Genomic DNA, 17,150 nt, shown 5'->3' with positions numbered 1-17,150 from the left:
TTTATACCATCATATACGATAACCATCACCAAAAGCCACCAAACTTAAAAGCCACTCTTGTTTGTACAATATAAAATGCGAAGCGAAGTGCGTCTATTTTTACCACAGGCTCAGCTAATCCTTGGAGGAAAAATTGGAATGAAATTTATTCTTTGGACCGAATTTGATATTGCATTATCTATTGGAATAACAAAATATATTGTTCATATGATTGACAACTCTGGATATGATTAATAATAAAATGATAGGCAGTCAAGTCTCTATTCTTTGGCAGAATATTAAAATAGTCGTTTCAAACACGGTTAAAAATTTACTTTTGAATAGATGGGGTTACTACATACTGTCATATTTCGTGCAAAGCAATATTAGAACGGTCACAAAATAAAATACTTTTTTTCATTTAAGTTAAGCTATGATAGTTGAAAACATAATTTCAAAATGTAATAGCACGTAAATTTTACAAACAACAAAAACTAAAGTTTTTTTTGTAATTCTTTCATTTTTATCAACAACCGATTGTTTATATACAAACGGTTTTTTCGGGTTTCATAAATAGAATAAAAGCAATATTGCAAAAGTTCACTTTTCTACCCAAGAAAATGAGATATTCAAGAAAAAACCTTATAGATTTTTTTTTTTTAGCCTGATGAGACTAGGTTGAATTACACTTAATTAGTTAAATTAGACCAAAGAACGGAAACTAATAAAGAACAACCTAATAACCGGGAAAACGAATTAAAACAATAGAGGTAATGAGTTTAAAAAATTGAGACCAAGAAACCCTGTTTGAGAAGCAAATATTACATAGCGCTTTTTGAATTACCCCCTGCCCTCTACAAATAAACAGTAAAAACACAGATAAAAAGGATTAAATTCCATCTGACTTCTATAAATTATACAGGAGGAAGGGCTAATCTCAACCGAACCATCTACTAGTCTTGGAAAATAAATGATAGCTGGCAAGGCACGCTACCACGGATAAGGCAATAGGCATGGATCTGGACAGTAATTTTTTTTCCTACTCAAAGCTTAATAAAATTTTAAGGTGTTGTTTCATGGTTTTAATAAAGCAATATCTTAGTAAAAATCTTATACATTAATTTTTATTTATATTAATTTGTAAATGATATTAAAAATAAACTGTTTTCCATTTAACTCATCTTGTATTATATATATATATATATATATATATATATATATATATATATATATATATATATATATATATATATATATTTATATTATATATATTATATATATATATATATTTATATATATATTTATATATATATATATATATATATATATATATATAAACATATATATATATAATATATATATATATATATATATATATATATATATATATATATATATATATATACATATATATATATATATATATATACATATATATATATATATATACATATATATATATATATATATATATATATATATATATATATATATATATATATATATATATATATATATATATATATATATATATATATATATATATATATATATATATATATATATATATACACTCACCTTATATATAAACTCGCCTTATATATAAACAGATGCGTTAATTTAAATTTAACTATTTGTAATTTAATACTCCTTATATATTTTAGACAATTCCCTTTAAAATTATAAATCTAGTAAAAAAAGGTAAAGAAGGCTATCAGAACAAGCCAAAAATGGCGAACTCTATCGAAATTCACTTATTTAGGCGACATTTCCAGTTATGGTGTTTTCCAAATGACTATTTTACAAATTACAAGGTTGCCACATTTTGATATAGTAAGGCTTTAAAATAAACCTGACACGTTAATTTACATATAATTTTTTTTATTGCCAATCTGTTTTTATACTAATTTATATCTGATATAAAACTTAAACTATTTGCAATTTAAACCTCCTTATATGTTTCAGAAAATTCCTTTTTGGTCATAAATCTGGTAATAACCCAAAAAAGGCATAAATTTGAGGCGAGTACCAAATCGGGCTAAGACCAGCATATTCTACCAAAATTCCCTTTGACTGACTGAGATTCAAATGACTGAAGGCTTGTCTTATACTGGCCTTTAGATTATAATTATACTAATGACAATTAAGTCATTTGATAACGAAAGTAAATCAATAATGAGTTTTAATTTGGAACCGAGATTTGTCTCCTCTCCAATTTTTTGAATCTAAAAGTATCTAACAGCATTTATCAGTAACTTTTTTATGAAACAAAATAAATTAGTTAGTTTTTATTTAAGTAGAAATAAATTAAATTAGTTATTTTTTAATCCATATTTAATTTTTCGAAGGTAAACGTAAACATTATAATTTATTCAGTACTTATTTTACATTTAATTTTTTTAATTAAATTTTTTAAATACAATTAAAAATGAATATAATTGCTTTGTAATTACAAAGCCAGTAATAAAAACCTAGACAAAGCACTTATTGCATTAATTTTTCGATATTTTCTTTTTATCCATTCTGCACTTATATCTTGGCCAAAAATAAAGAAGTCACTGTTACCAAAAGGGCGTAATAGGCATCTAGCACTTTTCTCTATATCCACCAGCCCCCAACGATTTTATAATCAATAAAAGCGGATTAAAAACTAAAACTCTCGATAGTTTCAAAAATTTTCAGCTTCACTCTAGATAATTTGGATATTTAATTGAATTGTAAATTATAATAAGTAGAAATTAAATTAGTTTTGATGTTTCTTGTTCTACTTGCATTGCAACACCGTCAGTGGTGCAATGCAACACCGTCAGTTGCACTGGTTGTTCTTAATTCCTATTAGGCCCAATTTCAGTGACAAAAACTCCACTGTTGTCCGTTACTTCGCTACCTTTCATTTTATTTCAATTAATTTTTTTACAAATAAATGAAAAAAATAACAGAAAATTAATGTAATTACCTTGCAATTCTAAGACAATTACAAAAACCTAGACACCACTTTTAATACTTTACTCCTTGGATCTTTTTTTTTTCTACTCTGTCTATACGTTTGGCAAAAAATAAAATAAGTCAGTGTTGCCAAATTTGGATATTTTTAATTTTTTTAATCCGTCTTTACGTTTGGCAAAAAAAGTCAGTGTTGCCAAATTAGGATTTCTTCTTTTTATCTACTCTGTCTATACGTTTGGTAAAAAAATAAAAAAGTCAGTGCCGCCAAAGTTGGATCGCTTATTTTTTTTTCTGCTGTCTTTACATTTGATCAAATATAAAGAAGTCACCGTTTCCAAAGGCGTATAATAGTTGTATATATTTTCAATAATATTTTTCTGCATAGCCTCAACTATTTTGTAATCAACAAAAGCAGATTAAAAACTATAAATCTCACTAGTTTCAGATAATATCAGGTTCAGTCTAAATAATTTGGACATTCAATAAGTTTAATAAATTGAAATCCACTTTTTTTCTTTTTTTTTTTTTGTTTTGCTGAGCAATACACCATTGTCAGTTGCACTAAGTTCTTAATTCTTATTAAGCACAAAATAGTTCCAAAAACTTTGCCCTTATCCACTACCCAGTTTTTGATAACTATATTTCACAAGTCTGTCTTAACATTTTCCCCACATACTTTTAATTGCCTGTTTTACAATTGATGGTTCTTCTTTTATAAGTTAACTTTACTTTATTTAAATGTATTTACATGTTTACTTTTTAAACTGTAATTAATGTTTTACCTTTCATTTTTTTATTTTCAGTTTTATGCAATATTTAGTTTCGGTTCTTTTAATTATTCCACGAGTGTCAGATATTTTTGTAGGATGCGAGTCAAAAATAAACTATCATTGATCTCAATTGACGCACACTCTGCCACCTACAATAGCCTCAATCTTCCCTCCAAGGTAGCACAAGCAAGCCAACCGAACCCGATTTATATACCTTTAGAATCATCAACTTATGGACTCAATGGCATGGCAATGGCTTTACATATTTTGAATATCTTGTAAGGTGGACTCCATCTCCTCTTGTAGACGTCTATTTTTCTCTCGCTCTCCCAACAAATCGTCTATAGGTAAGGGGAAAAATTACAGGGTTATAAGCATGCAGGGAAAAAGAGGAACAAATACCATGCAGAGACATTTAAGCTTAGGTGCCCTTTATTTTGCTGCCCTTGAAGGGCAACAAAACTAACATCGGGATTGAGACATTATCACAATTTCCGAAGCAAAGTCAGTATGTGAAGTATAGCCTTTCACACTTAAACAAGACTTTTCACGATAGGTCAAGAGGCCGTATCCTGGGGAATAAATAGTTTAATCCCCCCCCCGAAATTTTTGTCCGACTCGTAAAAAGTAAGAAAAATGTAAATAAAAAAAATTTGATAACGTTTTGTAAAGTTGCTTATGCAGACCCCACCCCCGAACAAAATCCTATGCAGAGACGTGAAAGCTTAGGTGCCCTTTATTTATTGCCCTTCAAAGAGCAACAAAAATAACATCGGAATTGAAACTCTATCACATTACGTACATAATTTCCAATGCTAAGTGGCTAACTTAACCATAATCATTCACACTTAAACAATTCTTTCCCAACAGATCAGGAGGTCGCATCCAGGGCGATACCCCGTTTGATCCCCCCTCCCCGAATTTTTTTCTGACTTTGTCCGACTTTTGTTGCCATTCAAAGAGCAACAAAAATAACATCGGAATTGAAATGCTGTCACATTACGTACTTAATTTTCAACGCAAAGTGGCTATCTTAAGTATAATCTTTCCCACTTAAACAAGTCTTTGCACAATAGGTTAAGAGGCCATATCCAGGGGGATACCCGGTTCAACAGCCCCCTTCCTCCCCCCAAATTTCTGTTTGACTTGTAAAAAAGCAAATATATATATATATATATATATATATATATATATATATATATATATATATATATATATATATATATATATATATATATATATATATATAAATTCTTCTGCGTTTTTTTAATGTTTTTGGCAAAACCCTCCCTCGAACAAAATCCTGGATACGCCATAAAACCATCAGAATAACCGTCAAAATCATAAAAATCATCATAAATTAAAAATTCTATTGTGAATTTTCAAATTTTAAAAATTTCGAATTAATTTTCAAAAGTTAAAAGTGTGAAACAAAGCAGTAAGCTCTGATCAAGCATGAAAGGCTTTCTACCAAAAGTTTTTTGATTTATTATCAAAATTTATTGATATTCCATCTGGAAATTTGATGTTGACTTTTCCGTAACGTAGCAAAACTTCCTAACGCAAAATTCTATATACAGCTCGAGTCTACTTAGAACTGCCCACGTTACGAACACAATTTGCTCCGTAAGATTACATAACGTAACGTTTAATCATGCCAGTGTGAAAGGTTATACAGTGTAGTATGAAAGCACCTTTAGCCTCATTCTTTATTTCTTCTAAACACGGACATGAATTGAATTAAATACTCACATAAATATTACCGGACAAAACTTTGTGCATAAACAAAACTTTGAATATTTAAATATTAATAAATATAACAGTAAAGGATATTGTTGGTCATTATTGACTCAAAAAAAGAGTCAGGGAAAGAGTTGCGGACATCCCTTTCCCGACACTTGTCAAGAGCCAATGAAGATGGTTCTCAGAGCTTTTTGAATATTATTAAACCAGGGGAATGCTTAGCTAGGAATGTTAGTACACAAGGTAAAACTCAAGGTCAAGAAAACAAAGGATCGGGAACTGATAATTCATAAGCGACAACTTTAAAGGATACTAAAGCAGCAATCCAAAAGGCAGTTTGATAGACGAAGATTAATATTTTTTTCACTCTTATCAAGAAGTAATTCGGTGCTTGTATGATATAGCTCCTGTTTCTAGGCGTCTACCCCCCCCCCCATGGAAAATAAGGCTTTCCAAATTTGACAATTTTATTTGAGCTTTGTTTTTTTTGTTTTTTTTATTTACCGAGGAAGGAATTTTGGAATTTGCGTATTATCTTACACAGCGTGAACTTGAGTGAGTGGCGTATAATACACAAGTACCAAAATTCCTTCTGCCTATCGAAAATAAAAAAATAAAAAAAACTCGAATAAAATTCTCAAATTTGGAAAACCTTATTTTACACGGGGGGGGGGGGGCGGGTATTTTCCACGGGAGGGGGTATTTTCCGCGGAAGTAAACACTGGTGGGGGAGGGTAAAAACGGGCTACCATAGCCCTACGGCTCAAGTTCTTCATTCATTGACGCATTATAGAACCGTTTGTTTTTTTTCGCTAGTTTTTTTCAGCTTAGCGTGGGACAAGACAACAAGAATTGACAGAATAGACGGAAAATATATAATTTGGGCTATATATTTGCACATTAGGGGGAGGGGTGGGGGTAAAGCATTTGGACAGTGTGAAGTTAAAAACAATTCTTACTACATAATATGCAGAATGACTGTACCTAACTCATTGGGCATACAGATCCGCTATACTTCACCCCCTAGCCCCTGAGGTACAAATATATTGCCAAAATTTATTTCTAAGGTATTATATTTCTATCATACTTAGGTATATTTCATTAGGATTGAGCCTCAGAGAAACATACGAGAGTAAAATTAGGTAGGGGCTATATCATACAAGTACAGCAATTCTTTATAAACGGAATACGTCTTTAGAGATTCTTACAATTTTGACTCCTTGACAAAAAAAATACTCTTTTTTTTAATTTTTCAGTAAGCAAGGAAAACGAAAAAAAACTATTTTTTAAAACGAGACTTTTTCGAATATTTAAGGAACTAACTGAGGTAAGAGATGACGCATTGATCTAATCGATAAAGATAGTTCGAACAAAAATTCCAAAAAAAATTCCTATAATGCCTTTTGGATTATTCGAGCCGAAAAGGGAAAAAGGGTTCTTAGCATATAGAGGGAGGGGATCTAGCAGCAATCACTCCTACTCTCAACCTTTGAGATTATTTAAAAATACTATCAAATATTCACTGTACTAAATTGGTAGATATAGAGCTTAAAAAAATGATTACTAAATAAAATAAAATGGTAATTTTCTTCGTATAGAATAGATACCAACACATCGACCCTAGACAAACATATATATCCAATTTACTAGGTAGAATACATGAACATCAAATAGCAACACGCTAAAAGTAAGGGGGAGGTAAATCTTGGCATTTCAATGACACGGATTTACGCAAGGATCACAGCCTTTAACCACACCTCTAACATTACACCTCCTATATCATTATTATAAATAAATACATAACCAAGGATACCATTTCAGGAAAGGGTGGCGGTGACATGAAAACAGTGGCGGTGACATGCACACACTTAAGGTTTAAAAGTTCACCAAGTTAGCACAAGTAAATGGCCCGATAAGAGGGGAAAAACAGGGTCTTACAATATACAACCCCTACAAAAACTCTCGACTCTATAAACCTCTTACCCCCCAAAAAAACTGTAATGACCTCGAAGGGTACTAATAAGTACATGTTATACAAGCTTGTTATGTAAACACGTTATATAATAAGTACAAATTATATAAGCCTATTTTTCGCCAATAAGTTAGGAATTATTGCCCGATAATTAATGTTGAAAGATGACAAGTTGTAGCCGAAGTGGGGAGGAATGGTAGGCACTCCCTAAAGCTTCAAAATAGGAGGAACAAGATATGAAACTTTTCTTCTGAACATCGTAAAATAAAAAATTTATAGGCCTAATTTGGGGCAACTTCTTAAATAAATCCAGGTTCTCTCAAATACCTCTCTCCATAAAGTGGTATCCTGGTTATCTCACATAAAGATAGCTAAATAGGGGAAAAGGGCTAAATATTTTTGACTGGTCATCAAAACCAATAGGCCAGTCAAACTAAAAAATAAAAAATCAATGAAAATTTTATTTTTACCTTCGAGTCGGTCGACCTCCTTTTGAAGCTTCTGAACGGAACGTTCGGCGAATTCAGCACGAGCCTCAGCCTAGAAATATATAAATTATACATTAATACATAATTATATAAAATAATATTATAATTATAATATTATACAATATCATATAATATTAATAATATTATAATTCAGCACTGAAATTCAGCACGAGCCTCAGCCTAGAAATATATAAATTATACATTAATACATAATTATATAATATAATATTATAATTATAATATTATTAATATTATATAATATCATATAATATTAATAATATTATAATTCAGTACTGAAATTCAGCACGAGCCTCAGCCTAGAAATATATAAATTATACATTAATACATAATTATATAATATAATATTATAATTATAATATTATTAATATTATATAATATCATATAATATTAATAATATTATAATTCAGCACTGAAATTCAGCACGAGCCTCAGCCTAGAAATATATAAATTCCTCTTTAATACATTGTAAATTTTCATACATAACATATTAATTTCATGTCTAACAAATTTAATAATTAATAATTATAATTAATTTGTATTTTATAAATGTATGTATAACACAAAACATGAACACATATTACATAATTTATAATGTAAAAATATAATAATACGAAAATGAAATTATATAATATCACAATTTTAAAAAATACATAAAATAAAAATTTTAAACTCAAAGCAAATTAACTTATTAGAGATAATTAATATTTTTTTTTTTTTTTGCAACTGCATCCAAAAACTTATCAGCTTCGTCACTTCTTGACACGCCTTTTAAATGCCAAACTAATATCGTTCATCTATCAGCTAATAAGTTTACTAATTAGATTTACAAGCTAATAAACGTTTACTTATAACGTTTATTATTACCCATTAGCCCCCTATTAATTAGTGTGGTGGATAGTCTTAACTGGCAAATAAATGTAACAACTGAATTAGAAATTCACTCTATATTTCGTATTCATTTTTTTAAATTAACTAAAATAATTATTAATTAAATTAATTAATAATTCAAAATTGTATATATAATAGATCTATTAATTTTATGTTTTATACAAATACTAATTGATAATTAAAATTTATTAATATTTTATAAATATATGTATTATAATATTTAATATAATACATCAAAAATGGAATGTATTATAACGTAAACTGTGCAATAAAATAGCAGTATTCGATAGAATTTTTTTAGTTTACGGGGTGGGCTTAAAATTATGTCAAATAAAAAAACAAGTTTTTTTTAAATGAAAGTAAGGAGCGACATTAAAACTTAAAACGAACAGAAATTATTCCATATATAAAAGGGACTGTCTCCTCCTCAATGTCCCGTTCATTACGCTAAAGTTTTTTATTGTTTTAAAAAGTAGAGTTGTGAGAAAGAGGCAAACTTTTGCGTAAAGAGCGGGGCGTTGAGGAGGAGACAGCCCCTTTTTCTAAAAAATGGATGTGAGAAAGAGGCAAACTTTAGCGTGAAGAGCGGGGCGTTGAGGAGGGGACAGCCCCTTTTTTCTAAAAAATTGGATTTTATCTAAATTACGGTGGAGGAGAGAGCGCAGTTAGCCTCCGGTACTGCAATGGGTTGAGGCGTCTGAAGTATATCAATAAATCTTTTTATAAAAAAATCTTATCAAACGAAAATTAAAACTGGAATAGTTTAAATACGAAACTTGACCAAGCAAACATAGCAAACATGAACACTAGCAAACACATACTTATGTTAGTAATACACATCTAATAACATATACAATATTAGCAGTGATATCTATATGATTCTACTAAAAAAAAAAATCTTGGTTGATTCAAGACTATGAGAAGGAATTCAGCGCTTAGCGCTGAATTGTGTTGCTTAAAAACAAAAGTGCTTCTTAAAAAAAAAAACACAGAAGTGTTTGTTCAAACATTTTAGTGTTGCATTGAGTATTTGAATATTTTGATTTTCTTGTTTATTTAATATACAATTTTTAAATTGTTTTCGAATAATCTACTTTGGGTAGCGATAATGACAATACTAAATCTAAGATTTATTAAAAGAAATGCTTAGAATTTCTTAAATTGAATCCATTTTTTTCTAAAAATAGAGCAGGAGAGTAGTTATATTTGCTTTTATTAAAAACAAAACAATTCATACAAAAAATTTCCTAAAATAATATTGGAACCATGAACATTGTTATAATCTATACATTTTATATTTAAAAAAAAAAGAAAGAAAAAGAAAATTCCAGTATAACCGACATGGAATAAGGTTAAACAAAGGGCCAACCGTAACGAGCGGAGAGGTGTGACCTAATCTAGCCGAGAGCCCATACGGTGAGGAAATTTCCTAAGTTACTAAAGAGTTCTAGAGATTAATTTGCTGCTTTTTTTGTTTTGTTTTTTACTAAGACTCGAGTGTTTTCTTTTCCAACCGAATTGAAAATTCAACCCATCACTATCGTTACGCAATGCTACTGTCACTACTATTACTATACTGTTACTTTTACTATACTTGTCTGACGTTTCAACACATACGAAATAACTGCTAAAAGCTGTTAAGTAAGCTGAGAAACCTCACCGATTCTTAAAAGAATTCGACACCTTAAAATCATTTTACGGGCATCAGCGTCGACTGACCGTCTCAAGGACAAAGGGCCCGTTAGCGAATTCTCCGGGGGACTAGCGACCACCGAGAGCTATTCAGAATCTGTAGTTTGACTATGAAAATTAATTTTAAAAAAAATAATTTCACATCTCTTTATGGCAAGGTTTTCCATCAAAGCCAGTAGTACCACAGGGAATTCTCGAAGCTAAAAAAAATGCTAAATCATATTTCCTTTGAGCTGATTTTAAGTGTTTTTCTAGCAGGTGTGTAACCAGCTTTTCAAGAAAACTTTTTAGGGACTGCCCTTTCCTGAGCTTTGAAAAGAAAATTCTACTCCGTTTAATCGACAAAAAAAAAAAAATATGTTTTGCAATGACGCAAGTTTCATTAAAACTAAATTTCTCTATCTGCGGCTGATTTTTTTTTTTTTTCTCGTAAAGTATTTGTCGGCTATTAGTTTGCTATCGTTTATTAAGAGATCCCTTATCCAAGAACAACAAGTTGTGACAGGACGGCCTAATCATTTCTAAATCGGTTGGCGACATAAACTATTAAGTTTATGAGCGGCGAAAGAGTGATCCTTGAAGATATTGAACCCACTAAAAGCGTGTTTCAGCAAGACAATGTACATTAAATCTCTCTTTAATCCTCCTGATCTTTTTGATTCTGATCCTTCTAAGGAAATTCAACACACCCTTTTTTAATGTGGCCTTCTGTGGCCTTTACACACCCTTTGAAAAGATCCTATACACCCTTTTTTAATGTGGCCTTTACACACCCTTTGACAAGATCCTATACACCCTTTTTAATGCGACCTTTAAGCGTAATAATGACAATACAAAAAAAAAAAACTTGCCTAAATTACACCAAAATTTGCCAACAAAATGTAGATTACGATAATCCAAAGGGTTATATGATATTTTTCGTCATAGCAATTTTTAAAGCTCATCCAATTATAAGGAAAACATAAATCGATCGGTTTAATCAGCTTGGCTATATAGTATTAGTTTCTCAAAACACTGATTCTCAATTTTTTTTTTAGTTTTATTTTTTTCATTACTACTGCTACTACTACTACCGATTTACCACAGCGCCAAGCCGCCTGAGGCCAACACAACTATGCACGCTCCTCCTTCATCCCAATCTATTCAAAGCCTCCCTCTCTACATCCTCCCAGGAAGTTCGCATTCCTTTAAATCACTCTTTATGACATCCTCCCACCTCAAAACGAAGATCACCTGCTTTCCGTTTTGCCCTAGACGGTTGGCCGAAAAGGACAATCCTCTGAGATATGTCGTCCTTCTTCACTTATTCCTAGCCTTAGTGATTTAGTCTTCTTAACATTGATTTTCAAACCTTTTCTATTTTGTATTTTTAGGTTTCATTGTATTATATTTAAAAGTTTCGTTTTTTTGGAAGTTTTGTTTTTATTTAGTTTTATTTAATTTTTGTAAGTTTTATTTTTATCATATTTAGAAGTTGAGTTTTATTTTATTTTTTTGTTTTAAAATTCTTGTTTTTAGTTGTTTAGTTTTTTTATCTTACTTTAATTTTTTAAACATTTATTTTTATTATATTTGGAGGTTAAATCTATTTTACTAGTTTTTAAAGTTGTTATTTCTTAAATACGATGTAATGCCATATTATCCTCATTTCCCAAATGTTTAATGTAAAGTTTATAATATAAAATTGCCTTTTATTATCTTGAAGGCCTGAAAAATGATTACTTATACAAGTCGGTTGTTATCTGCCAAAACTTGGTGCCGTATGTACATAGAAATTCGGCTTTGAGTAAAGGATGGACCCCCCTCCTCCAGTGTCGACACAGCGGAACAGAAAAGCACAGTCAGAATTTTTCTACTTGCAGTACTAGAACGTGATTAACAACGTGTATTTTTAATTTACCGCAGTTTACATGTGCTGGTGATAATCGCGCTTCAGGGCTACCACTAGAGTTGCATCTATGGTCAGTCCCTAAAGGGCTACAATTGCCCAAATTTGGGTGCTACACAGCAATTTTTGGTGCTACTGTCAAAAAGTTGACTGTGATAGTGCTAAAATAGCACATTCGTACTATAGGTGGCAACCCTGAACACATTCTACAGTTCTACACATAATGATATATAGCTAAAATAGCACTTTCATGTTATAGGTGGCAACCCTGAACACATTCTACAAATCTACACATAATGATATGTAGCTAAAATAGCACTTTCGTACTATAGGTGGCAACCCTGAACACATTCTACAGTTCTACACATAATGATATGTAGCTAAAATAGCACTTTCGTACTATAGGTGGCAACCCTGAACACATTCTACAGTTCTACACATAATGATATGTAGCTAAAATAGCACTTTCGTACTATAGGTGGCAACCCTGAACACATTCTACAGTTCTACACATAATGATATGTAGCTAAAATAGCACATTCGTACTATAGGTGGCAACCCTGAACACATTCTACAGTTCTACACATAATGATATATAGCTAAAATAGCACTTTCATGTTATAGGTGGCAACCATGGCTACTACTGAAAACGTAAATTGCAAAGGAAATCTGAAATATTTTTTGCCCGCATTTTCTAGGACATCAGAATGCGGAATAATATTTTCGTCACTGTTGCACATTGAATCGTGAAAAAAAGCAATTCGTTAAATTTGACAACGTTTTTCTTGAGTAAAAATTCAAACATTAGCGATTTTTCGATCCTCAAAGAAAACTAAACCTTCAAAAGAAGGCTAAACCCACTTCAGCTATTAGGTTCAATGTGTTTTTTTTTTTTACTGATTTTTCAACCCTCCCACCCCCCTAGAAGCAAAAACTCTTTAATAGCATATGCAGGTCTTTTTTATTCAAAATTGAATTCCAAAATTGTGAATTTCAAAATTTTGGAGTTGTCTTATTTGTATTTTATTTGCTTATATTTTCATATCTTGGTTTAGGGGTCAGTTAACAAGTTATTCGTATTATATATTATAATTGAGTTGCACAAGCATTATACTCGCTGTTTGATAAGGTAAGTTGCATTATTTTCGTTCCTGTTTATAAATGCAGGCACTTGTTGCTAGTGATTAACCCCTATAAATAGCAAGATGAGGTAGATGGCCCCATATTATTTTAATCTTGCAGGCTCTGACCCCCCCCCCCATATTATTTTATTTTAGAGTTATACTATTTACTATTTCATTTGTTTGTATTATCCTTATTTTATCTGATTAAATTTCTATATCTTGAAGTATGTGACAGATTATAATGTAAAAATGTATTATTTATTATAATTCTGTTCTTTATATGTATTTTAATTGCTGTATGACAATGCATAGTTGCAGTATTTCGATTCCTGTTTTTCAACGCAAACAGTTGCTGCAGGTGAATAGCCCCCCTCCAAAAGCAAGTTATGTGATACATGTTCTGATCCAGTGAATATTGACTGAAGTGACACCCAAGTAAACTAGTGACTACAAAAGGCACAGATAAACCAAGTGATACGAACGCATATAACCTATTGGTCGAACGCGTCAAACCCCAAACAACAACAGCAACAACCAAGGTTTAACGCAATTCGGAAAACCAAGCGTTAATCTAGAATCCCTCGGGGCAATTTTTTGAATAGTTCCTTACTCATACTATCCGGGTAGTAAATCGTTATTTTCGAATTCAATCAAAGCGCTTTAACATCAATATTTAGGTATAATGAGGCAAATTACAAACTATTTAGATCGCCATGTACATTTCTAGAAGAAGCATTTTAAAATTCAATTTTTGTCGTACATAACCTATCTATAATTTGATTCACTAAACTTATTTGACTTCCTTGTCACACCATATGTTATTATATCCGAAAATGACTTTAGTCAGAATTCTAAGAGATTTTCTATAATTAAATTTAATTCAAAATCCAACAAACCAAATTTATGCATTTGTTTTTACGGAAACAGGTCTTTTATTTCAAAAGACAGGGGGTGAGACTAAATATCTAAATCTTACATATTGTTTTTTCATTATTTTATAGCGAGGGGGGGCGACCCTAGACAATTATTCGAAGAGTAGAAACTATACTTGTACCTCTTGCGCGTACAGAGCTCTGACCATTATGCTCAAAAAAGTGTGATTTTAGACCAATAATTTTCATAATTTTTTCGGGGAGAGAGAGATTCTTTGGGCTAATAATTATCAATTTTGCAGAACCACGTGCATGTATAACGTCTTCCGAGGTTGGCTTTTTTTCAAATATATTTTGCTTTGTGTGTTTTTTTTGTTTTTTTTTACAAGAAATACAAATTTTTTTTACAAGAAATTACGTATTCTCATGTTTATTTGCTAATTTTTTGTATATCCATTAATGAGCTATTATTATCCTTCTAATAGTATGAATAAAACTTTCAGAAGAATTTGAGTTTGTTTTATTTGCTTTTACGGATTTTGGTTCCATTTTTCCTCACCAGGCATGTCGGCAGAATTGTTCAAGATGAGGCAATGTTGGGGGTTAATAATGAAAAAAATTTGAACCGATGATCAAATCCTTATATAATTTGCCAGGCTTTTCTTCTGATTTAAATCAGAGGAGCGGGAAGAGGGTGAGATTACATGGAATCGATTAATACATTTCAAATGTACACTTTCTTAAACCGAAACCGCGGAACCGCGGTTTTCTTAAACCGCGGAATATAGTCAATTCAAGGAAATTAGGGGAGCAAAATTAAACTTTTCAAAATCTAGAAGGGGTTTGTTGTTTTTTAAACTGTTTTCAATGAAATAAGCTAAAAAGCCTTTTTTAATGAAAAACCGAAAGACATTTTTCAAAATTTAGTAGAGGGCAAAAATTGGGGGCTAATAACCCCCTCCCTCAACTGACACCATCGGAACTGCAACAAGCCAAAGACTTGTTGCAATAAAAAAAATTAATTCTATGAATTTCTGTTAGTTGGAGAAACAAAACTGGGTAAAATATATCAAAATAAAATTTCTCTGGCGGTAGAGCTTTCTACGAAGTGAATCTTTCTAAATGACTCTATTTCATCCATTGGAAAATTAACAGGTAAGTAATTTCCGGATATATATAATGTTAATAATTTTATCTGGACTTCCGGTTTTCTTAGCAATCGCCGGACCATAAACTGATTTATTACCGTCAAAATTTAATTTTATTAATGAGGGAAGACACATATTTTGCAAATACAAAATAAACATTTTCAGCAATTAGCAAAGGCGTATTCAGGATTTTCGTTCGGGAGGGGGGGGGTTACAAAAAAATTAAAAACACGTTAAAAGTTTACTCATATGCATTTTTGTTGCATTTTTATGACTCGGAAAAAAATTGGGGGGAGGGTAAAACCCTGACCCCCCATTCTGGATACAGCCTTGGCAATTAGTCATGGAAGTCAAATAGTATGTTTCGACAGATTGGGAGGGAGATTGTTCATTTTTTTATGAACCAGGTCTCATTATCCTCAAGGACCACTCGAAAACCCACCTCCTCGCCTTTCACCTCAATTGTATAAAAAAAAACATTTATGGGCAAAAATACAATTTTTTTGGGAGCCAGGAGTCAAGCTTGGGTTCAAGGTCTATATCTTCATTTACCTTAGAAGGCAAACTGTATGAAAAATAACAAGATATGGAGAAAATCTGGGTGTTTGAGGGCATAAGAGGGGGGGGGGGGCAGATCATTGATAAACCATCGAGCCCCTTTGTTCCCTTGATTATTCATTTATCAGATTTTTAATTATTTAATTAAATTTAATTGTTTATTATTTAATCTACAGATAATTAACATCTTCAGTTATTTAATCCAATATTTCGCTAATTCCGCACATTTTTTTTCACTGAACCAAATCTTCTTAAATTAAAGATAGGACAATTTTTACGGTTCAGTATTATAGAGGGATTTCTGCGACAGCCTGCATATTAGCAGCAAAAAAAAGTATCAAAAATAGGCCTATAAAACAAGCTAGTGAAAATTATCGCAAATAACGAGTGGAAAAGCAAGTTATTCAAAAATCGACCATGATTCTGTTGTTACAATCGATTTTCAAATAAAGGTTAATAATCGGTCTCAGTCACTGACTTTGGAGAATGCTATAACTGGCAATAATTGATAATAACAAGAAGAAAAAAGTCAAAATTGGAAGTTTTATTGTATTGTATCCTATTAACGACGCTTCTTGACTACTAAGGTCCCTGCGTCGGCCCTGCAGTGCATTGCTGCAGCATGATTCGATCTCTGGGTCCCGTATTACCAAGCTATGGAAGTTTTATTAAATTCACAAGTGCAACAATTTGAATTTAGTGCCAAAACAACTAGCCAGACAAACTTTCCACTAGTGACCTAGATTCGTTTTCCAAATCTAGCTTTTTTGCGAATAATTGTCTGGCATTTTTCTAGTCGTAGATATGGAAAGCTAAACCGGGTTCGCTTTCTAGCTCGCAGAAAAGATGGCTTATAATGACAATTTTTTTTCATGAAATTTTCACATTTCGAACCAAAGGAACCAAGGATTTATTTAATTATTCTATTAATGTTATATATAAAAAATAATAATGTAAATTTATCATTTTAATTGCATTGTTGTTAAAGCAAATAAAAATCCACTATAATTTTAGCCTAATTTGTAAAATATTGGGGAAGAGACAAACACCCCCTTACCGCT

At 31.1% G+C, this 17,150-nt stretch overlaps 1 protein-coding gene across 40 annotated transcripts in view; it reads right to left on the bottom strand.

Annotated features, from left to right (window-relative positions):
- LOC136035236 (tropomyosin Cha f 1.0101) overlaps window positions 1-17,150 on the bottom strand; it is a 107,950-nt gene that overhangs the window by 19,131 nt on the left and 71,669 nt on the right. For 24 of the 40 annotated variants that reach the window (XM_065716890.1, XM_065716886.1, XM_065716884.1 and 21 more), the window contains one exon: window positions 7,881-7,950. In XM_065716890.1, the coding sequence (XP_065572962.1) occupies window positions 7,881-7,950 (70 nt within the window). Of the gene's footprint in view, window positions 1-3,909; window positions 4,037-7,880; window positions 7,951-8,307; window positions 8,353-17,150 lie in introns of those variants that run through there. The other 16 variants (XM_065716891.1, XM_065716885.1, XM_065716875.1 and 13 more) reach the window with 2 other exon arrangements.

This window comes from Artemia franciscana, chromosome 14 (genome assembly GCF_032884065.1).
Source record: "Artemia franciscana chromosome 14, ASM3288406v1, whole genome shotgun sequence".
In the NCBI taxonomy this organism is placed as follows: domain Eukaryota; kingdom Metazoa; phylum Arthropoda; class Branchiopoda; order Anostraca; family Artemiidae; genus Artemia; species Artemia franciscana.
The sequence above is the reverse complement of the archived record's forward strand: the minus strand, read 5'-3'. Positions and strand labels throughout refer to the sequence as shown.